The following is a 23833-nucleotide window of genomic DNA, read 5'->3' as shown; positions in this document are numbered from 1 at the left end:
GTCCAACACAGGTGTAAACCAACAGAGTCCAGGTCCAGAAGCCACCCAAAAATTGCTTTCCCAAAGCTGCTTATACAGTTTTTAGCTTTCCAGACATGGTAATGATGGCAACCTTGACTGCCATCTCCAAGTATCTTGCATATATACTTGTGTGTTCTAGATAGTCCCTAGATGTTTGTGTGTTTCATAGACCATAGAATTGTAGAGTTGGAAGGGACTCTGAATGCCATATTGTCTAACCCTCTGCAATGAAGGAATCTCAACACACAGTGCTCCAACCAATCAGAAGCCTGCTTAGCTTTGCAAATGTGCTAGCAGTTTTATTGCTGCACCACTAGTAAAGGTTTGTATCTTTACCTTCACATTCTCTTTCGTCCTTCACTTCCACCTAACTGCAAGCTTGCTTTATTTCCTTTTATGATCCCCTGTTATGATATGTTTAGACCATTCTATACAATATGTGCCCAAGCTTCAGCTCATGACAATATATGAATTTGAGCTTGCAACATAATGCTAGTGATAATACAGTTGTATCTAGGCTCCTGAATGCCTTGGGAGTCGAACATTTCGGCCCTGAACGATCGAAAACCAGAAGTGAGTGTTCTGGTTTTCGAACATTCTTTGAGAAGCTGAACATCTGACAGGGCTTCCGATTGGCTGCAGGAGCTTCCTACAGCCAATCAGAAGCCATGATTTGAAAGTTGAACGGACTTCCGGAACGGATTCTGTTCAACTTCCAAGGTACCACTGTAATAGGATTTTTTAACCATTGGACAGAATGGTTTCCCATATGAGAAGGGTTGAGATGATTACGCTAAGATCTTGAATGGACAGCAGTCTTCACTGGTGTGCAAATAAGAGATGTACTGTTGCTTTTATTAGGAAAGTATTACCAGTATGTTTTCTTTTCAATAGAATATTAACCTTCACTCAGCATAGGATGCATTGCCAGTTTCCCATCTGTGGGAGCACACACAAGTCACAACAATGCACACTAAGTTGTTCACTTGTAACTGTGTCCAGTCCCAAATCGCACATTCCTTTCTTTAAGAGGCTTTTTGAAATGTCTCTGGGTGTAGTGTGCAGGTTGCTTAGGGTGTTGTGACTTAGCCAGATCAGTTCCATAGCTGTGACTGCAGAGCTGGCGGCAAGAAAAGCAGAGGTTGCTGATGAATTGCCCTACTTGGTTGGTTGTAATACATTAGCAGTCACAGTGCATGCCATCTCCCACACTGTGAGCAAAGACTTTCTTTTTTGCTCATGGTCAGCGAAGGGTGGCAGTCAAAAAATGTTGCCTATGGAAACTGAGCTCGTATGACAAGCATTGTGGAATAAATGATTGGGCATGAGTCTGCTTCCAAATTAAGTATTACGTTTACATGGTTTCAGTCTCCTCCACCAGGCCCCAGAATGTACCGTCCGCACCACAAATACACTGGAATACAGTATGCTTTAACTTTTGTGGTTGGGCTTTCACTAAATACCGTGTTATACCAAAGCTATGTACGCTTTGATCACTTGCCATACACAGAGAGAGAGAGAGAGAAAAAAACTTTTTCAGCATGGTTCGCTCTCTCATCATTTTAATCACAGACTAAAGAGTGAATGTATTTGGTTAGTTTTCCTGGACCTTTTTAAAAATGCATCTACTGCCTATTTATATCTCATCTCTTTGTGGTTCTGCCAATGATGCTGGTTACTGGAGCTTTTATTTAAGGAGTGAGGGAATGAGCATGAGGAATATAAATAATGGGCCTTCTATAAAACTGTGTTACCTATGCAGTTGTATAAAACTTAATTCACTGTTGCATTTTTACTTCTCTGCAATTTAACCTTTGAATCATCAAAGATTAGAACATAAACTCAGAAGACTTCTTTAAAAAAAAATATTGGAGATACTTGTTTATGCATGATGGCCTGGTCTGCATGTCATGCTAAACCAAACCATGGCTTAGCATGAATGCATGTGCACACAGGCTACTGAAGAGGAGTTCATAGCCACTTCACTCTTCCTGGGCTGTTTTTCTGCCCCGCTGTACTGAACTAAGCTTTAGCTTGGCATAGTGTGTCATCTAAATCTAGGCTCCTAGTTTTATGGTTCTTGGTTTGTCTGCAAGAGCTAAATTATGAGCCTGGATTTAGACAACATGTTAAACCAAACCATGGCTTAGCTCACTGTGGCACATCAACAAAATAACTGGAGATAAATGACACTGCCATGATCTGTTTGCCATTTATGTTTGTTAATTTATGCTGTGTTTGTGATGTCCTATTATGTGCATGTCCTATTATGTAATGCTAATACAGTCATACCTCGGGTTACAGACGCTTCAGGTTGTGGTTTTTTGGGTTGCGGACCGCCAAAACCCGGAAGTACCAGAACTGATTACTTCCGGGTTTCAGCGGTCGCACATGCGCAGAAGCGCTAAATCACGCTTTGCGCATGCGCAGAAATGCTGAATCACAACCTGTGCATGCGCAGACGCACCACTGCAGGTTGCGGACGTTGCGGGTTGTAAACGTGCATCCTGCACAGATCACGTTCACAACCCGAGTGTCCACTGTATTATATGTTGCTTGTAAACTGCATCGGGATTAATAGAATCATAGAATTGTAGAGTTGGAGGTGACCCCAACTTCCTGCAGTGTAGGACTCTCATCTAAAGCATCCATGACACATGTCCACCCAACCTCTGCTTTAAAAACTCCAAGGAAGCAGAGTTCACAACCTCCTGAGGGAGTCTGTTCCACTGTCAAACAGCTCTTACTGTCAGAAGGTTCTTCTGATGTTTGGTCACAATCTCTTTTCTTGTAACTTGAATCCATTGGTTCAGGTCCTGCCCTCTGGAGCAGGAGAAACCCAGCTTGCTCCATCTTTCATGTGACAGCCCTTGGGATATTTGAAGGTGGCTATCATATCTCCTCTCAGTCTCTTCTTTCCCAGGCTAAACATTCCCAACTCTCTCAACCGCTCTTCCTAAGGCTTGGCTTCCAGACCCTTTATAATTTTGGTTGATTCATTTATAATTAAAAAAATCCCAAACTCCTCTCCTAGAACCTGCACACTCTCATGTTTGCACTGTCATGCTTTTGCCATATTATTAGCAATAGGCATGGCAATATATAATCATTAATATAAACACAGTAATTCTACACAGGAGCGTATGATCAACATTTATGAAGAAATTGAAATTTAGAAAAAAGACAGTTAAAATGGGTCAAAGACTGAGATCTTCCTCATAATACTAAAATCTCTTTTTTTTTTTTTGGCAAGTAAATTTTTATTCAGAATTTGTAAAAGAAAAAAGAAAAAAGGACAAACAAATACAAAAATAAACATTTTAACATAAATTATTCATCCTATTTTCATGCTATACAAAAAGTAAGCGTACAATCATACAAAAAAAATAATATAAACATTAGGCTCTGCTTAGCCTTTGACTTCCCTTCACCCTTTTGGTAAGTATCAAATAAATCCCGGGTTACGTAATTAGCTTATTAAAGTTTATAATTATTAGCTGATAAAGTTTTTCTAATACCGCCAGTTCCTCCTATATATCCGTTCCAATATATTTCCAAAATTTACTCCAATTTTTTTGAAATTTCTGGTCGTCTTGGTCTCGTATTCTGCCTGTTAATCTATCTAGCTCGGCATAGTTAATCATTTTGACCTGCCAGTCACTTACGTTAGGTATAGTTTCTGTTTTCCAGTTTTGTGCCAGCATAATTCTTGCGGCTGTGGTGGCATAGAGAAATATTTTTTATCTTCATTTTTTATTTCCTTACCCATAATTCCCAGCAAAAAGGCCTCAGGTCTTTTGGGAAAAGTATATTTAAAAATTTTTTTAAGTTCATTATAAATTGCTTCCCAAAAAACCTTCACCTTGTTGCATTGCCACCACACATAATACTAAAATCTCAAGTCACCCAGTGGAGATGAATGTTGAGTGATTCCAAACCAACCAAAAGAAGTACTTTTTCACACTTCCTACAATAAATTGATGGAACTTGCTGCTACATGATCTGATGATGACTATGGACTTAGATGGATTTTGAATGAAATTAGATTTATGGAAACAGGTCTATCATTGGGAATTCTTCATGGCAAGTGGGAAATGTCTCCCCCCACTTTTTAAGAGGTATGCCCTGCGGCCTCATAGAGGGCAGGGGACTTTCAGGAAGGAGGAAGGGAGTTTCTGAAATATGTAGAAACCCCTAGCTGTTTTGAGATGGCCCCTTTTGCTTCCAAACTGACCAGCATTCAAACACCTGGGATCACTATTAGAGGGAATTATGGCTACATGAAAGCTCCAGGTTTAGAGGCAGCATATCTCTGACGACAATGAATGGGGAAAGGAGCAGACTGGGAGGAGAAGGTGTCAGAAGCTGAAGAGGGAACAGGAAGAGGCTGCGGCCAAGAACAGTTCAGAGGCAGAAGCAGGGACTGGAGAGGAGTGGGGCCAGGAGACAGAGAGGCAGTCTTCCCCTCCTGCTGCAACCAGCTCCCCTCCCCCTTGATCTCCTAGAACACGCAGATAACCGAAATGAGCAGAGCAGAGTGTGCAGATTCAGTTTGCAACTGCTTGGGAAAGACCTTGGAGAGGAGGATTCCTAGTGGGCACTGTGGAGGTGGAGACCTTCAGTTGTCACAACTGCTTCATTGGTGGCAAGACCTCCTGGAAAGAGTTGCTGAGACCACTAGGACTGAGCTGTGGTTTGTTTCCTTGAATAAAGAGATAATTTCATTGGCCTCTGGTGGTTTATTGTTTTATTGCTGACCTATGCCTGACTCCAGCTCTGACACAGCTGAGCTCTTCTTAAGAAATTATGGGAGAGTCAAGGCAGGGTAACAAATGTACAGGCAACAACCAATTGATGCGTGACCTCATGCATCGTGGTGACCTGGAAGTGACCAGAAAAGGAGGTGGAGCTGACTTAGACATGCTCAGCTGTCAAGTGCGAGGACCTGGAAAACAGCCCTCACACAAATTGGGGGTTGCCTGTAGTTACCTTTACTTAACACTTTGGGGGTGAAAAGTTAGGCTGAAAGCATTAGGATTTTAAATTCAGTTGTTTAGATAAATAGGCTGAAACTCTGGTTTATATGTATTTCTCTCTCTGCCTTATACTTCCACACAAAACAGATACTGTCTGTTCTGAAACCTTTTACATATAAATTATCGTTGCAATATATTGCCCGTGATGTTTGCTTTTATAAATTGAAAATCAAAAGTTTGGATCAATTTGGAACGAGTCATATGGAATGTACACACAAAATGATGAAAGATTTGAATTTTCCAGCCTAGATAATAAATACCATGTGCAGTCCTTTACCTCAACGATTTTCTAATTCAGTGTGTGTCTGGCAGACTTTTCCTTTCATTCTTGTTCCATGTTGAAAGTAGAGCAAGAAAACTGTTAAAAGTGTAATTAAATTTACAGAGATCAAGGAAAAACATAAACCAGCATAGTTTAACCCCTGGAAGTTTAGAGTTGGCTGGACTGACTTTATTTTACACTTATAAACAGTGTGGGAAAGTGGCTGTTCTAAAAGAGCATATCAAATCTCATGGAAATGTTTCATCATCAGTGCTTCTTAAAAAGGAGCTTGCCTTCATAAATGACTTCACTCACCACCTAATAAAATGCTGCACATATCATTAAAGGTGCGGATGAATTCCCTATTGTCAGACAGAAAGAGGAAACCTCAACTCACCCTGTGCTAGCCTCAGGCAAACAACCCTCTCTCTTTGTCAGTCCTGCGGTATAGGATGATAATAACAATGACCTATGATGCACTGCTGTTGTATGGTTTACTGAGAGAATCTGTGTGGAGGTGTTTTTGGTGAGCTACAGCTTAGGACCAGAATACCTGAAGGACTATTTCCTCCTAGATTATGCCGCCTGGACTCAAAGGTTATTAAGAGAGGCACTTTTAGCCAGTGTGGTGTAGTGGTTAAGAGTGGTAGTCTCGTAATCTGGGGAACCGGGTTCGTGTCTCCGCTCCTCCACATGCAGCTGCTGAGTGACCTTGGGCCAGTCACACTTCTTTGAAGTCTCTCAGCCCCACTCACCTCACAGAGTGTTTGTTGTGGGGGAGGAAGGGAAAGGAGAATGTTAGCCGCTTTGAGACTCCTTAAAGGGAGTGAAAGGCGGGATATCAAATCCAAACTCCTCCTCCTCCTCCTCCTCCTCTTCTTCTTCTTCTTCTTCACCCTACACCTAAGGTATAGAAGGTAGGGACATGGGAGAGCGTTTTCTCCCACTCTCTGAAGCATCATATCATGGGAGACCCATACTTCCTCTCTGTTTGATGGTATATAACATTTTTATTTAGGCTGGTCTTTGTCCCAGAAGCTGGATATTTGTTTTCTGGTGGTTTACTTCATTTTTATAGGTTGACTGATTTGTGGTGCTTTTTATCTGCATCTTTTATTGTAATAGTGTGTAGGCATTATTATTATTTTTATTATTTTTACTTTTGTTTCATAAGACACTTTGAGTGGTTCAGTTTGTGAGCTGGAAAGAGAGGACAGAAACATTCCTGAAATAATAATAACATAATGATAAAACAATTATAGTAATAAAAATTAAAAACAGTAGCAAACTCTGTGTGCTCAAAGAATATGGTTACTCAGCAGTGTGTAAGCTGTGGCTTTTTCTAGCAGATTCTTAGGACTGTGGCTAGCCCAGGTTGCATCCATCTCATTAGGCTGGAGGCTGGGGAACACATGTTCATTATAATATTTACATTATTGGCAGGGCCAAATTAAAGGCTGCACTGTGTTCTCAGGCCTTACACATCGCTGACAATCAGGCATGCTTTCTGTTCTGCTGGAATAAAGGCAAAGATGAGTCTGCCTACACAGACAAGGCTTTTCTGAATCCTCCTACTCCATCCTAAAGAGGGGGCCTTCTCTGCTGCTGTCATCTATCCACACGCCCTTCACTTATGCATGTACCATACACAGACAGATTGCTTTCTGTAACGTAATTTTAATTTAGAACTGATCTTTTTATCATATTGGAAGCACCCAAAATTTTGCCTTCACACAATAACACTGTAAAAGAAGAAATCAAAGTCTAAACATGTAAATATATACAAATGGCCTTTAAATAATCAACACAGATGCAATACTTTAAAATTACATGATTGCATGACAGATCTATTGTCTGTCAAGTCAAATGCTCAATCAGCCATCACTCTTGCCAGAAACACCTTATGCTTCGGGGATACTGCTCACCTTTTTATGTTATATTTAAGCACCTCACATACATTCATATTTGTTTCGCCTGTGCTTTATTTTTAAAAACCTGGCAGGTTTTAAAAACTGATTTGGGCATTGTGAGGGAAGTGTCTTGGTGGTATCCAGTGCTTTTTTCCGGGAAGGGGGAGGTGGTAGTACGCAGGGGTACGCATACCCCTAAACATTTTGTGAATCATTGTACTTTTGACCATTTACTGTATTTATTTTTCCTGATTTGAACTATAAAATGGTGGTTTTCTTGAGTCAAAATGAGAGTACTCCTAAACATTTTTTAAAAAAGAAAAAAAGCACTGGTGGTATCTTTAGAAGCAGTATAGCTAGCTGCTTGGGTGCCAAAGGAGACATGTGCCCTTTGCCCAGGGGTGGGGCAAGCCAGGGCAGGGCACACTGAGCAGAGCCTCCATGGAGTCCGCCCACCACCTCCCCCTCAGCTGTAGGGTGGCAGCGAGTGGACGCAAGCCCCACATTGCCGTTTTGGGCAGCACGGAGCCTGCAGGCTCCCGAGCCACCGAGCCACTCCCAGGAGAGACGCGTGACTCAGGAGCACTGCAGGCCCATCGTAAGTCCCACCCCCCACAGTGTGGCACCCAGTCTGCCCCCCCCCCCCAGCTATACCTACTATCTGCAAACTTGCAGAACTGTTATTTTCAGGTGTTGACCATGGGGAAAGAAGGCTATATTTGTATGGAATGTTATTGTTACACTTCCATGCTACTGGTATCTCCACAACTCTAGCAAATGATTCCTCTGTCTTCACCATAAGTGCGTTTATAATTATAAGTATTTCTTTAAAATGCATAATAAGTTTCAGTGCACTCTGGCACTTGTCACGGTCCTCCATTGTGCCAGAAGTGGTTTAATCATATTGGCCACATGACCCAGAAAGCTGTCTGTGGACAAATGCCAGCTGCCTTGGCCTGAAAGCGAGATGAGCGCCACAACCCTATAGTCGCTTTTGACTGGATTTAACCTTCCAGGGGTCCTTTACCTTTTTACCTATTCCGCACACAAACAATATAATTTCACAATGGATATAATAAGGTAAAGGTAAAGGGACCCCTGACCATTAGGTCCAGTCGTGGCCGACTCTGGGGTTGCGGCACTCATCTTGCTTTACTGGCCGAGGGAGACGGCGTACAGCTTCCAGGTCATGTGGCCAGCATGACTAAGCCGCTTCTGGTGAACCAGAGCAGCACATGGAAACACCGTTTACCTTCCCGCTGGAGCGGTACCTATTTATCTACTTGCACTTTGACGTGCTTTTGAACTGCTAGGTTGGCAGGAGCAGGGACCAAGCAACGGGAGCTCACCCCGTTGCGGGGATTCGAACCACCGACCTTCTGATCAGCAAGTCCTAGGCACAACCCTATAGTCGCCTTTGACGGGACTTAGCCTTCCAGGGGTCATTTACCTTTTTACCTATTCCACACACAAACAATATAATTTCACAATGGATATAATACTCGTGTCCTATTTGATCTTAGGTGCAGGTATCGGCAACAGAACTTCATCGCAGAGTAATTATTTTTCCTGGGAAGATTCAATTTTCAATACCTCTATACATGCTGCAATTCGACATGGAAAATGGAAACTACTAACCGGCAATCCAGGTAACTTTTTATGGGATTCCTCCCTTTCGCATGTTCCAGATAATGGCACTTCCTGGTATTTGCTGTATTAAATTTGTGAATACTGGTTTTGGTAGCAATTGATGCTCCAGAGGTGTAAGAAAGAACTGACTTAATAATGATCATAAGAACTCCCTGCCCTTCAGCCTTAAAATAAGGTTGGTTGGTTGGTTGGTTGGTTGGTTGGTTGAATGTGTATGGCCACCCATCAATAGACATTTCCTCCTGGGCAGCTTACAGAGGTGGGAAAGATAACCAGTTTAGGCTGTTCTGCCTGAAAAAGTAACTTATTTATTTAAAGTGTGCTAACATTCCCACATGCACTATGTGTTTTGACATAGTATGAAGCATTGTATTCAAATTTGTCACTTGAAGCAGCAAGAGGCACACCTGCTAGAAAGCTCACTCAATGGCAGGCATCCCAGCTTTCCACTTGAGGCATCCAGCTGGCACTATAATTTCCTATATGTCAGTCAGTGTTCTTGCAGATTAATCTCTTACCTTGTTTCTAGGATGGCACTGTTTGTCCGCTTGTGTGTGTCTTGTTGCTCAAAGTTCACCCACTGATCGTTGAATGTTCGTTATAAAAAAATATGTAAAGGTGCAAAAGGTGCAGTAAAAGAAAGGAGTTGAGGGCGGTGGTGTCAAAACCAAGAAAAGAGCAACAAACCTCAGCCAAATAGCTCTACTGCAGACTGAGCTTCATATTAGGAACTCTTCTTCCTACTAACATTTAATTCATCTTCTGGGTATTCTGTTGGTCAGCTGGCAAATCTCCATAGGAAAAAAACAAATTCCGCGTCACAAGTTCAATTCCACTTTTCTAAAATTGAACAAGTCAGATCTGTGAACAAGCTGGAAACAAATTAAGAGGCTAATGCTGTCCCAACTAACCTCTAATCTGCTCTGTTCCTGTTTATAGGTTGCTCCCACTGGTTTCCACCGCCATCTTTATTTGATGAGTCAGAGGCTCTGTCTTCAGACCCTCCAACAAAGAAACTTTGGCTCTATGATATTGTTAATGATCCCGAGGAACGAAGTGACTTGTCAGAACAATATCCTGACATTGTGAAAAAGCTCCTTTTGCGTCTCCAGCACTATAACAATAACTCTGTTCCCGTGTTCTACCCAGAAAATGACCCTCATTGTGACCCAGGAACGAAGAAAGCCTGGGGGCCTTGGATGTAGGAAACTGCTCAGCAGCCCGAGAAAGGTATATCGAGGGTAGTCATAGAGCTGATTCCCACATTATATTTGTGTACATAAAAATGTGTGCATCCTTGTGTACACCACGGCAAAGTATACAAAAATGTTCCATGGGAATCACCCCATAGACTCAGGGACACAGACACTTCTGACTCGTTTATTTTACCTCTTCAGCTTTCACTTCAGTCCATTGGATCCAGTTCTTCTTACTCAAAAGCTGTTTGAAGGATCCAGTTTCACCATCGGTTGTGCTTGAAGTTCTATAGAATCATAAATCTGCCATTTGGATGTTGGTGGGTTTTTTGCCATCCATGACATGTCTCTGAAGCAGAGGGTAAAATGATGCCGCCTTCCCAAAGTTCCTGGCCAGCTGGGAAACATTATTTCAGTTGGAAAGCTCTGAGTCATGGCAGGGGGGCAGGGCCTTCTAAATTCTTTCGCATCTGAAGTCAAAGGCTTGATTTCATACTTGCCGGGAGCCAGCTTTTATCGGAGGCTGACAGAGTTGTAAAGAAAAGGAGAAAGAAGCCAATTGTAGAGTTCCTTTTCTCTCTCCACACCTTTACCTCGCGAGTCACTCTTAACAGGAGCATCCTAGAATCTCCATGAACAGAACCTCTTAGCAGCTACACACCAAGGTCCTAGCGATAGCCAAACATGTCAGCTCTACACCCAAAATGTCTTATTTCCACAATATGAATATTGAGATCAATATGAATACTGTGTCCACAGTGGTGGACAGGATGGTGGCGTGGAGATGTATACCTGAACTCCCAGCAGGTGAGTTGCTGCTGCTTGCCAGGAGGGAGAAGGGCAAGATATTGTGGAGGGTGGCACAGTGCATATGACACTGGCAGGAGCACCGGATTGACTCTGCTGGCACCTTTGAGAGCCAGTGTGATGTAGTGGTTAAGAGCAGTAGACTCGTAATCTGGTGAACCGGGTTCGTGTCTCCGCTCCTCCACATGCAGCTGCTGGGTGACCTTGGGCTAGTCACACTTCTCTGAAGTCTCTCAGCCCCACTCACCTCACAGAGTGTTTGTTGTGGGGGAGGAAGGGAAAGGAGAATGTTAGCCACTTTGAGACTCCTTCGGGTAGTGATAAAGCGGGATATCAAATCCAAACTCCTCCTCCTCTTCTCCTTCTTCTCCTTCTTCTTCTTCTTCTTCTTCTTACTGCACCAACCTTGCCACCACTGTGAACCTCCCAGTAAGCATCAGCAGCTCACCTGCCAGGAGGTGAGGTAGCTGCCTCCACCCCACCATTCCATCTGCTACTGCCCTATATACATATTTACTCAGAACTCTTTTGACTTTTTTTTTTTACACAAAGTCCACTTACCAAAGGCTCCTGATTAAACTTAGTAGCTATGGAATGAGAGGAAAGGTTCTCTTATGGCTCAGTAACCAAATAACAGAAAACTGGGAGCAATAATAAATGGACAATTCTCACAATGGAAGTGGGGTTCCTCAAAGATCTGTGATGATACCAGTGTTTTTAATATGTCTGTAAATTATGTGGAGGTAGGTGTGAGCAGAGAGGCAGCCAAGTTTGCTGATGACACTGTTTTGTTGAGGGTAGTAAAACCAAAAAGGGACTGTGAAGAGTTTCGGTGAGAACTCCACAAAGTGGGTGAGAACGTAATAGCGGTTTATAGAATTCTGCACGAGGTGGAAAAAGTAGGGGGAAATGTTTTGGGAGTATCTTAATCTGTGCCACGTGTTCTTTTTAAATAAAGGGATGGTCAGATGCCATCATAGGATGATGGTCAGAGTCTCAGTTGGTCATTTTATTAGAGGGCTCTAATAAGTTTGAGCAAGTCTAAATATTGTAATTTCCTTTAGATAATCTTCTTGCTTTCTGGGTTTTCCCCCTCTCTTGAAGATCTCATGCATTTTACATTCTGAAACTTTTCATTTGCGACCAGTGGACCACAAATAAATTATATTTGTCTGACTTTTTTTCCCTGGGCCCAATTCACAGTGCTTGCTCTGACATTACCAGAGCAAGGTAAAGTGAGGGGGAGAATGGGCTGAGGAGATTCCATGGCGGAGAAGCTACCACCTCCTAGGATCCACTACTCAACTCTGGCCAGGATGGGAAGTGCTGTGGTGGCCCTTTTCTATGTTATTCCCTCACACCAAATGTATTGTTCAGGAAATGGGTGTAAAGGGGTGGGTGGGGGGCTTGATGCCATTTTTGCTTCAACGTATACTGTTTAGGTTGACAAATTGTTCAACTTTACCAAGGACAATCCTCTATTGGACGAGCTGCATGATCCAAGTCCAGTTTAAAGATAAAAGTTTAAAGATAAAAGAACCATAAAAAGCCCCCTTCAAGGCAAGGGCCTTGAAGTTGCTCATCAACAGTTTGCATTTGGACAGCAGGCTGCAGGTCACCTGCTCTGGTTTAAAAAAAAAAATTCTGTTAAAATTGTAGTAATTTTAAGGGTGCAAATTATATGCAAACTTGTGTCTTCTTTTATTTTATTTTGGCAATGTGTAAGCAGTCACCCTGGAAGAGCTAAGCACTGGATTCATAAGAAACGAATTTGAAGAAGAGGTGTTTTGTTTTGGTAAGTGCCAAAATGATGATGCTAAACACATAAGCATACACAGGATTTCAGTTCTATTAAATTGTATACCGCATATCTAAACACAACCTATACGTTAAGTAAAAGATTTATTGCATTAGGTTTTCCAAGCTATAAATAAATTGTGAGATCACATGGAGGTGCTGGTCTTCATCTTCTCTCATCCTTCATCACTAAGGCTGCAATCCCATGCAAGCTTACTCAGCAGGTAAGTTCCACTGGAATTTACTCCTGTGTGATCACAAATCTTGACCTATGTGTATTACAGATGCACCAGGTTTGCTAATTATATTGGTCACCCCATGGATGAATTTCTGCTTCAGGGCAGGAATTGTGTTAGGGAACATTGGAAGGGCTGATACTAAACCTCTTGCTTGTATAATAATAATAATAATAATAATAATAATAATAATAATAATAATAATAATAATATATTATTTATACCCTGCCCATCTGGCTGGGTTTCCCCAGCCACTCTGGGCAGCTTCCAACAAAATATTAAAATACATTAGTCCAAACATTAAAAGCTTCCCTAAACAGGGCTGTCTTCAGATGTCTTCTAAAAGCCTGGTAGTTATTGTTCTCTTTGACATCTGGTGGGAGGGCGTTCCACAGGGCAGGTGCCACTACCGAGAAGGCCCTCTGCCTGGTTCCCTGTAACTTGGCTTCTCACAGTGAGGGACCTGCCAGAAGGGCCTCAGCGCTGGACCTCAGTGTCTGGGTTGAGCGATCGGGGTTGAGACGCTCCTTCAGGTATACTGGACCGAGGCCGTTTAGGGCTTTAAAGGTCAGCACCAACACTTTGAATTGTACTTGGAAACGTACTGGGAGCCGATGTAGGTCTTTTGAGACCAGTGTTATGTGGTCTCAGCAGTCTAGCTGCCACATTCTGGATTAGTTGTAGTTTTCGGGTCACCTTCAAAGGTAGCCCCACATAGAGAGATGACCAGAGCATGCACCACTCTGGTGAGACGGTCTGTGGGCAGGTCGGGTCTCAGCCTGCATACCAGATGGAGCTGGTAGACAGTTGCCCCAGACACAGAATTGACCTGCGCCTCCATGGACAGCTGTGAGTCCAAAATGACTCCCAGGCTGCGCACTTGGTCCTTCAGGGGCACAGTTACCTGCACAGTTACCCCATTCAGGACCATGGAGTCCTCCACACCCACCTGCCTCCTGTCCCCCCAAAACAGTACTTCTGTCTTGTCAGGATTCAGCCTCAATCTGTTAGCCCCGATCCATCCTCCAACTGCCTCCAGACACTCACACAGGCTGAACATCTGCTGCAATCATAAAAAAGATAACCTTCCCAGCTGCTAGTTTCCCTTCGTTCTGTCTGGGCTCTTTGATAAAGAAAGCTGCTGTGTTTTGTCTGAAGAGCTATAGTTAAAATAAGTACAGTCAAAGAGAAATTCTAGATTTAGATGTACAGAACATACTCTTCAGAAACCACAACAAGCTATACTAGCAAAGCCACAGCTTACTATGGACAAACGCTGGCATCCAAGGCAATGAAGAAAATATAGGTTTGACTGCATAGTGCCTTTCATTCTTAAAATATCTGAGGGCTCTTTATAAAGTTATGAGCTATACTACGGTTTGCTGCACAAAACACTAAATCAACATGTTGGAGCTGGGCACATATTTCATCTTTGGCATACATTGTTTTATTTTATGTCTTCAGATTTAGCAAACAGCTCTGAGAATCAGCATAACTACAAGGACTTTATATCTTTTTTAAAACAGATAATATTCTATGGTAAACTTAAAGCTCTGCCAGTCAAACTGAACATATAAACAGAATGGGTTAGTACTAGATGACTATGATTCTTTTATTTATTTATTTTTCTTCAGGGGGTTAGGAGGACTAAGAACGCCACATAGATCTTTAAAAAAAAAACCACTTCAAAATTTAGTAAGGAAAGCCTTCAGAATGTCAGCAGATTCCCTTTCTTCAGTGTTCAACTGGTGAGTGCTTATTTCTTGAAGGAGTTCAAGACCCAGTTTATCAGCAGACATCGTAGATTGGTAGGTTTCTTTACAAGACAACCCCCCCCCCTGGCCTGCCACCAAGGCCTATCTTACATAGCAGCAGTCAGTTATTTACTGTCCTTCCACTCTCCCCCTGTCTCTTGTGGTGAGAGGCTTCTAATCTAGTTATCCCTGTTCCACTTGCACATGTTCCCCCATATCTTTTGTCCCAGTTCTCTCTCTCTCCTCAAACAAGCTCCCTTACTCTCACTCTCCTTACTCTGCTTCCTCCACCCTTGACACACTGCTTGTGGTGTTTCAAACCATCCGACATCCCTTGGCTCTCAGCCTACTTAGTGATGGGACACTGAGGGACTACAAAAGTCTTCACCCTGGTGTTTTGCTTCTGTTGAAGAGATATCCCTAGGAATAAATGAGGACAAGGCTACTACTCCCATAATCGAGGCACAAGTGCTAATTGATAGAAAGGTGGAGCTGCTGGAGGAATGCTGCCTAATGACTGCTCAAACAGTTCAAAAAATCTTTGAACAATTACAAAACATCTCCAAGAAGCTGGATAACCCAGATGAAAGGAGGCAACTCACTCCCTTTTTGCCATCCTTAATAAGCCCTGGAGACAAACAGAACAAATACAAATTTATACCTCTAAACCAGCCAAAAACCAGAGGAAGCCCCCCTCACTCAGTCAACCTGATACTGAGGCCATGTGAGATTGTTCTCCACATTTTTCCATATAGAGGGCCCCTACCTTACTGGGAGTCATCCTTCTGGGCCAGACACCATCTAAATCTGCTCCTAGGCCTTGAGGGTGGAAGCATCGACCTAAAAGCAGTCAAGAGGCTCACTAACGATGGACATTCCAAAAAAGTACTACTAAAATTTGGTAGTCATAGAATTCCAACCAAAATCCTAAGGGTAAAGGCTTATTTAGCCCAGAAAGGAATTATTCCGCGTCGACACTTTGAAGATATATCACTCAGACCATTGATTGCATCTAAAAGACAGAACAAGATGAATAAGGCCATTCTACCAGAAGCCGACATCTGCCCTACTCCCGTGGAAGAACCCAGTAGATGGGAGAAACCGCAGCCAGCTACCCGGGAAATCACACAAGAAAAATCCAAGCTCTCAAACCAAGCGACTGTAGCATCAAATAACAGCCTCGCCCTTGATACAATAGACTGGACAGTCCCAGAAGAAGTAGATCTGCTGAGTAACTTTACCAAGCTACCAGACAAAGAACAAATAAACATACTCAGTAAATTGACGAAACTACAGGCCAGATTGACCGAAATTCACCAACAAGGGCAACAAAATGCAGTAGAAACAATACACAATCAAACTTTACACTTACCAGCCCTCTCCCCTAAATGCATAGTCAAAAAGAAAGCCACCAATGGAACTTTCAAATGTATAGATGCAGACCTTCAAATCCAGCCTCCTTTAGAATATGAAATGGCAAGGAAAAACTCCAGCAATGAGACCACAAATTCCTGGCTGAGATATCAAATACTAGCTCTAAACGAAATAGGTACCCCTTATTTAAGTACTACAAAGGACTCTAACATTGCCGAACAAAAGATGACCTCCAACAGACCTGATTCACTGAGCCCAACATCAAATGAGGCCAAAGAAATGGAACTAGAGACTGAAAACAGTCCTACTGTCCACAACAGTCTACCAACCACAGAAATTTCTCAGGAACAAGGAATAGTTAAGGAAGAAAACCAAGAAAGGGAGGAAATTTTAATTTCCCGCACCTTAAAAAAGAATCTAAAAGACCCACCATTATGTTCCCCGCCGAAAGCAGCGACAAATGGCTGTATCTGCACAAGACAAAATCCCTCGCTGGACTCAATAACAGAACTAGAATGACTAAATGCTGTCAACCAGCCATCAACTCAAAAACGGATCCTACGCTTGCTGTCCTGGAATATTGCAGGGTGGGGAAACAAAGACGGAGACCCAGACCTAATGAACTTCCTTAAAGATTTTGAATTAATACTTCTACAAGAAACATGGTCAACTAGAGATATTAAAATCAATGGATTCACCTCCTATACGAAACCCGCAGTGAAAACAAACACGAAGGGCCGGCCGAAAGCAGGGTTCTGTTGCATGATCAAAGACAACTTAGGGTTTGAAATCAAGCAGCTAGAAAAATGCTTACCACTTGCACAAGCTCTACTTTTAACCCAAAAAGACGATACTTTGCTACTTGTAAATGTCTATATCCCCCCAACCAAAAACAACAGCAGCAGTGAAAATTGGTCACAACTAACCTTTTATATAGAAAATTTGACCGATAAATACCCAAATGCCTCACTGATAATAGCAGGTGATTTTAATGCCAGAGTGGGAACCAACAATGAACAACTATGTAGCAAACTAAATTGGAATACTGATAATGATATCGCACATGCCCTGAAAATAGGACGATTCTCCAGAGATAGGGTTGTAAACAACGAAGGCTTACGCCTACTTGAATTATGTAACAACTTTAATTTGCAGATTGTGAACGGTTCAACAAAAGGCGATAGAAGCGGGGAGTTTACATACTTCTCCCCCCGAGGATGCAGTGTCATCGACTATATTCTTGTCCCTTATAATATTATAAATTCAATCATGGACCTCAAAATTGGAACGCGTACTGAAAGCGACCATCAGCCATTATTGTTGTCTATTAACTTAAAGGACGAAACCAAAATAACCAAGTACAATATCATAGAACCTTCTCAATACAAACAAATGACCCAATTAAAATGGTCCCAGGAAATGAGTGCAGCAGTGGGGCAAAAACTTACAGCCAACCTGAGAAAACAAGTATTATCCAACTTAAAGACCACTAATCCCTACAGTGATATTCCGAAAATTTATAATGAAATCTTCCAAATGTTCGTAGAGCTTAGTACTCCACCTAAAGTTTGGGTACTTAAACATAGCGCTAGCCCTTGGTTTGATGATGAATGTTTCCAGCTAAAAAGAAAGCTGCGCCAAACATTTAAAAATAATCGCGCTAAACTAGAGCCCTCTTATCTTGATGAAAAAAGACAATACCATTACATTCTGGCCGAAAAGAAACAGAAATATGCAACCCAAAAATGGCTACAATTACTCGACTCAATTCAGAGTAAAAACAACAAAGCGTTCTGGAACCTGGTGTACGGAGGATTGAAAGCCGAAAACCAACTAACTCTACCACCAATTGCAGAATCCAAATGGTCCCAATACTTCACATCTGTATTTAACAATCTACACAGTGAACTCAAAGGAAATGAGACCACTAAAAATAAAATCAATAAACTCCAGGAGTGGCCAAGGGTAGAAGAAGAGGAAATTAGAGAGATAGTTAAAAATTTCAAATCGGGGAAATCTCCTGGGCCAGACGGTCTACCAATAGAATTATTCAAGACCTATATAGATTGGTGGGCAGAACCCTTAGCTCAATTGTTTACTCTCATAGATAAATATGGGATCATACCTGAGATATGGTTAAGATCAATAATTATCCCAATCTTTAAAAATGGCGACCCAAAAGAACCAAGGAATTACAGACCGATAAGCCTATTATCAGTGATAGGGAAAATCTACGCTAAGCACCTTTTATCTAAACTTCTTACCTGGATGAAAAATCTAAATTTACCAGGGAAAGAACAAATAGGTTTCTCCAAAGGTTGCTCTACATTAGACCACTGCCTTATACTTATGCATTTGGTTGAAAAATATAGATCCCAAAGGCAATCTAAGATATATGCTGCTTTTGTAGACTTTCGTGGTGCATTCGACTCAATTGACCGCCCAAAGCTGTGGAGGAAACTCGCAGAATTAAAAATTGATCAGCGCTTATTGATTCTAATACAAAATCTATACTCTTCCAATACCTGTCAAGTCAAACTTAACACCAAAGGTCACCTTTCATCAGACATCCCAAACTCGAAAGGGGTAAAACAAGGGTGTATTCTCGCTCCCTTTCTATTTAATTTATTTTTATCAGACTTGCCAGATCACCTCCAAAAAATAGAATCACATGCCCCTAAACTTAATCAGAAACCAGTTCCTCTCTTATTATACGCAGACGATGCTGTCCTACTATCATTAACGAGCTTGGGTCTGAAACGTCTTATATCTTCTCTGATCCTTTACTGCGAATGTAACAAACTCTCTATAAATTATGAGAAGACAAAAATTTTGGTCTTCTCGAATGGTTGGAAATTAGAGAAATGGAAAATAAGAGGGCAAGAAATCCAACAAGTGAAAATCTATAGGTATCTGGGAATCTTATTCCAGAGCAATTTAGGGTGGGCAAATCATCGCACAAATGCCATAAAACAGGCAAAGTGTACCTCATCAGCAGTTGCCCGTTTTTATTATCAGAAAGGTAATCAATTTATTCCTGCGGCCAATCAGATATTTCAAACAAAAGTGCAATCCCAGATATTCTATGGAATCCCGCTATGGGTCCAAGCATATAACAGTGATTTAAAAAAGATTCACTCCAGCTTTCTGAGACGTATTCTTGGACTCCCAGCTGTGATCAAATATGAAACAATGTGTGCAGAAATAGGCATACACACAATGGAATATTGGGCATGGTCCACCTCAATAAAGTACTGGTTACGCTGCCATTTTCGCTGCCCTCCATCAAGTCTGCTCGCTGATTTGCTCAAAGACTCCTATAAATCAAGATGGTATCAGTACCTCGAAAAAAAGATTGAATCTTTAGGCATCGAGCTGGAGCCCCTGTACAATTCTAATGAGCAATACATTTTCCATAATATCCAAACTAGACTAAAGGATGTCGAGAGACAAAATATTATGGCAGCTGTAAACAAAATTTGCTCCCCCATATTCTATGATTTAAATATCTTAGATAGCAGAGCCAATTACGTCACTAAATTAATAATCCCAGCCCAACGTAGGGCTTTTATGCTGGCCCGTTTGAATGTTTTTCCCTCAGCATTTGTCAGGGGAAGATATCAAAACATTCCTAGAAACAAGAGACTCTGCAGATGTTCTATGAATGTCCCGGACACTGTAGAGCATATTCTCTTTCATTGCCCATTGTACAGTATCCCACGTCAACGCGTGCTGTCCCCTCTTTTGGGTGGCCTGGAACCCCAGCAAGGTGAATGTGTGGGATTCTGCCTATCCGACGTCGACCAAAGGGTAACGGCGGGGGTAGCCGAGTTTTTGGTAGCAGTCCTCCAAGGAGCAGGTTAACAACGAAAACCACTGATTTTATATGTATATATATATATATGTATGTATGTAGCCAACTGCTGCCTTTTATATATATTTCAAAGCTTTTATATGTTATTTCCTCTTTTATGGTTTTATTTGCACAATGCCTAATAAAGGTTTGATAAGTAAGTTTTGCTTCTGGCCCAGTCTTTGCCTGTTCCAGCTCAGCCATAAAGAGGGCATCATGGCAGCCAGCCATGCTCGTCTCCTAACCCACCCACCCCATAATGAGATAGACATGGGGGGGGGGCTGCAGCTTCTGGGCTCCCCTGCTGCCTTTCTATCTTTTCCCACAATGGCTTCCTTTGATTTGACATTGTTAAGTCCTTGCCAACTAACAAGTATACGGCGGTACCTTGGTTTACAAACTCAATCCATTCTGGAAGTCCGTTCTTAAACTGAAACCGTTCTTAAACCGAGGCGCACTTTCCCTAATGAGGCCTCCCGCTTTTGCTGAGTTCGTAAATTGAATCGTTCGTAAACAGGACTGTTCTTAAACCGAGGTACCACTGTATTCTTCTAGGTACAAAACTGCACACTTAATTTGGTATAATACACATAATTCATCCTATTCCCCTAGGCTTGGTTTTTCAACTAAACTTTTAAATCCTGTGTACACTCACTTGTGAGTAAACCCCATGAAACTCACTGGACTTACTTTTGTGTAAATATGCATAGGATTGCACTGTAAATATTTAAAAGTTCACAGTGTTCTGATTCCTCTTGCAATTATTTTACTTAGTTGTGATTCCCGCCCCCCCCCCCTTGACAGGGTGGATATTTTGCGTGTAGGAATTGATTACTCAGTCTATATGATTCCATTCCTTGTCAGTTTCAAATGTTCTCCTGCAGGTATAGGGCAGTATATAAATTCTAACAACAACAACTCTGATTTATCCCAATTTTGCAGTTTTTTAGAAGCATAGAACCCCCCATAGATGTACTATTCCCTGTTGATCTGTTTGCTTTGTAACACAAAACCCCCAATAAAAACTAATTCTTTAAAAAATGCATAGAACCCCCACAATTAAGTTATATAAACATTTCCTTGAAGTATGCATTTTGTACATAATATTTCCCTAAAATACACATTTTTCTATGCCTTTCAATACATTTCCTTTATGAAACACACACAAGGAAGCTTGCAATCCGTTCCATAGTTGACCTGCATATACCGTATTTTTCGCCCTATAGGACGCACCGTCCCATAAGGCGCACCTAGTGTTTTTTTTGGGGGGGAAATAAAGGGGAAAAATTTACTTTCCCCCCCCCCAGGCGCGGGGCTGGGGAAGCCTGAGCTTCCCCCGACCCCAGCCCCCAGAACAGGCAACTCTCCGCAAGCAGCAGGAGCCCAGCGCCGGGCTCCCACGGCTTGCGGAGATCTGCGCGAAGCCTGGAGAGCGAGAGGGGTCGGTGCGCACCGACGCGTCTCGTTCTCCAGGCTTCAGCGAAAGCCTGCATTTGCCCCATAGGACGCACACACATTTCCCCTTCATTTTTGGAGGGGAAAAGTGTGTCCTATGGGGCAAAAAATACGGTACTTCTTTCTTCTTTGGTGATCACTCGTAGCTGAGTAATATTGTCCTCCATAAACACGGTTTTAACAATGAGTCCGTAAGTCACTGTGGAGGCCAATTCTGGATCCACACGTCCTTGCACAGTGGGGACATTGGTTTCTGGACGGGAGTTGATCATGGTGTGGATTTGCCAAGCGTGCCTTCCTCTTAGCACGTTTCTCCCTTGCGTCCTGAGTTTGCGTGTCTTCAAAGCCCATGACACCTTTGGTAAAGGCTGTTCTCCAACTGGAGCGCTCGCAGGCCAGTGTTTCCCAGTTGTCAGTGTTTATACTACATTTTTAAAGCTTTGCCTTGAGACAGTCTTTAAACCTCTTTTGTTGACCACCAGCATTATGCTTTCCATTTTTAAGTTCGGAATAGAGTAGTTTCTTTGGAAGGTGATGATACAGCGAGTGGGTGACCTGCATATAATGCTTGGACTGGTGAATCAGATTGGTCCCCTTCAAAATGCAGATGGAACACATTTCTCTCTATTTGGAAGTCAACTCGTTAATTAAATATATGATAACTTTCTTTCATTTATTTTCACTGATACTTTAATCTTATTTATTATTGACTTTGAAACACATTTCAATACAATCCATGTTAAAAACAACTCCCACCAGCAAATGAACTGGCTCAAACTATCCCTTTGGGAACTTGTCTTTAACCCTCACAACTTCAGACCTGAATGAGAAATTACATTTGACCTCCATCTCTCCCCATCCCACTTCAATCTTGGCTGCCTTCTTATAAGGCATCATTTAACCCATTATTCTCAGCATGTGATTACTGGATTCTTCCATCGACTTGACTCCAACTGCACTTGCAGTCACATCTCCTATACAAATGGTGTGTTTAGAATTGATAGTTTTTGACAAGGTACACATTATACTTTTAAAGCACATCCCCTCTCCAAAGATTCCTGGGGACTGTAGTTTGTTAAGGGTATTGGGAATTGTAGCTCTGATTAAGTATTTCCCCCTTTGTAAAGATACACTTAATTTGCCTGTTGCATTCCACCCCACAATGGGTGCAATCTCTTTTCTTTGTTCTTAAATGAATGTAAGACCATAACTATAAATCACCCACTGCTTTGGATAACATTTTTCATCGTAGATAGTTCAACCTTTGGCAGTTTCTTTGAATATTCATTTGTTTTCTTGCTCTCGGTCATTTACTGTTTCCTAAATATTCAGTTTCTCTGTATGCAAAAGAACAGTTACAGCCCCAATTAAGCCATGGGGCCAGAGTTACCTCTGCATCCAAACATCCTCCCCGGAATTCACATGAAGCTGCAGTGCACAAACTAATTTTCCCCAGGCACCATTTATTTCCTATAGTGTTCTTTCTTAATCAATGTGTTACAAATGTTTTCTGATCAATGCACTATGTCCACATCTAGCCTCCACTTCCCCCTAAGCAAGTGGTAACCCATTGGAGGAATCTATCAGAACTGCAGGAATGTCCAGTATCCCACTCAGATCAATAGCATCACTTTAACTGTTTTGACACCAGACATTATTTGCGTTACAGCTGCTTACTGCAGCCCGCGAATCAATCAGTCATACATAATTCAGCATTGCTGAGATCTTGATTGCTTCATTGCTTGAGGATGTTGTAATGACAAAGGAGACGATGCTCAAATGTGCGTGGGAGAAAAACAACTTTGAATTATTAATTCTGCATAAAAGTTTAGTTATAGATAGTAAACATTAGAGGAAGTTTTTTGGTACCATTCATTAAAATAAGCATGTGCCACCTGTCTCTTTCTGGTGAAAGACTCCAAAACTGCTCAACTGATTCATAATCACAAGGTGGTCATTCAGAAGCCCACAGGGTACTGCAGGAAACAAAGGGGCCATTTTACACTGTTAATAGAACTTTGAATTTGGAGGCCTTTAATGACTACTTAGGTCAGAGGTGGGGAATGTCTTTCAGTCCCAATGTCACATTCCCTTCTGAGCAACTGACAGCCACATGCCAATGGTAAAAGCAACAAGTGTTAATTTTACATCTGTACTGTAGGCTAATTTCTGCACACACTCTTCTGTCCTCTGGCAAGGGGCAGAAGGGGCTGGCAAGCAGTAATCATGCTCAGAGTTTAAGGACACATTCCAGCCAGATGAAAACACTTAGGGTATGATATGTATGGGTGGGAAAGAGTTCCAAGGGTCAGATGGGGGGCCTGCAGAGTCACATTCAGCTCTTGCACCTGAGGCTCCCAACCTCTGGCTTACGTATTGTTATAGGTTTGGGTGCCAGAGTTTGTAGGTGCAAGACAACCATGCTTCCTAGGTTTAGTAAATGTTAGGGTTTAACCAATACTTGGAGTATTACGAGAAGGTG

General features: G+C 42.0%; 1 protein-coding gene and 1 long non-coding RNA gene across 4 annotated transcripts in view; one reads left to right on the top strand and one right to left on the bottom strand.

Annotated features, from left to right (window-relative positions):
- Positions 1 to 11869, top strand: part of ARSB (arylsulfatase B) — a 70114-nt gene extending 58245 nt beyond the window's left edge. For both annotated transcript variants that reach the window (XM_083465336.1, XM_083465335.1), the window contains 2 exons: positions 8753 to 8878; positions 9819 to 11869. In XM_083465336.1, coding sequence (XP_083321462.1) covers positions 8753 to 8878; positions 9819 to 10084 — 392 coding nt within the window. In that variant the 3' untranslated portion in view covers positions 10085 to 11869. The remainder of the gene's footprint in view (positions 1 to 8752; positions 8879 to 9818) is intronic.
- The window catches only part of LOC310688783, a 90750-nt gene that overhangs the window by 60569 nt on the left and 6348 nt on the right, over positions 1 to 23833 (bottom strand). The gene's annotated exons all lie outside the window — the stretch shown is intronic.

Source organism: Podarcis liolepis (assembly GCF_965112155.1).
Source record: "Podarcis liolepis genome assembly, chromosome: 11".
Lineage (NCBI taxonomy): Eukaryota > Metazoa > Chordata > Lepidosauria > Squamata > Lacertidae > Podarcis > Podarcis liolepis.
This window is presented reverse-complemented; position numbering and strand designations above follow the sequence as displayed.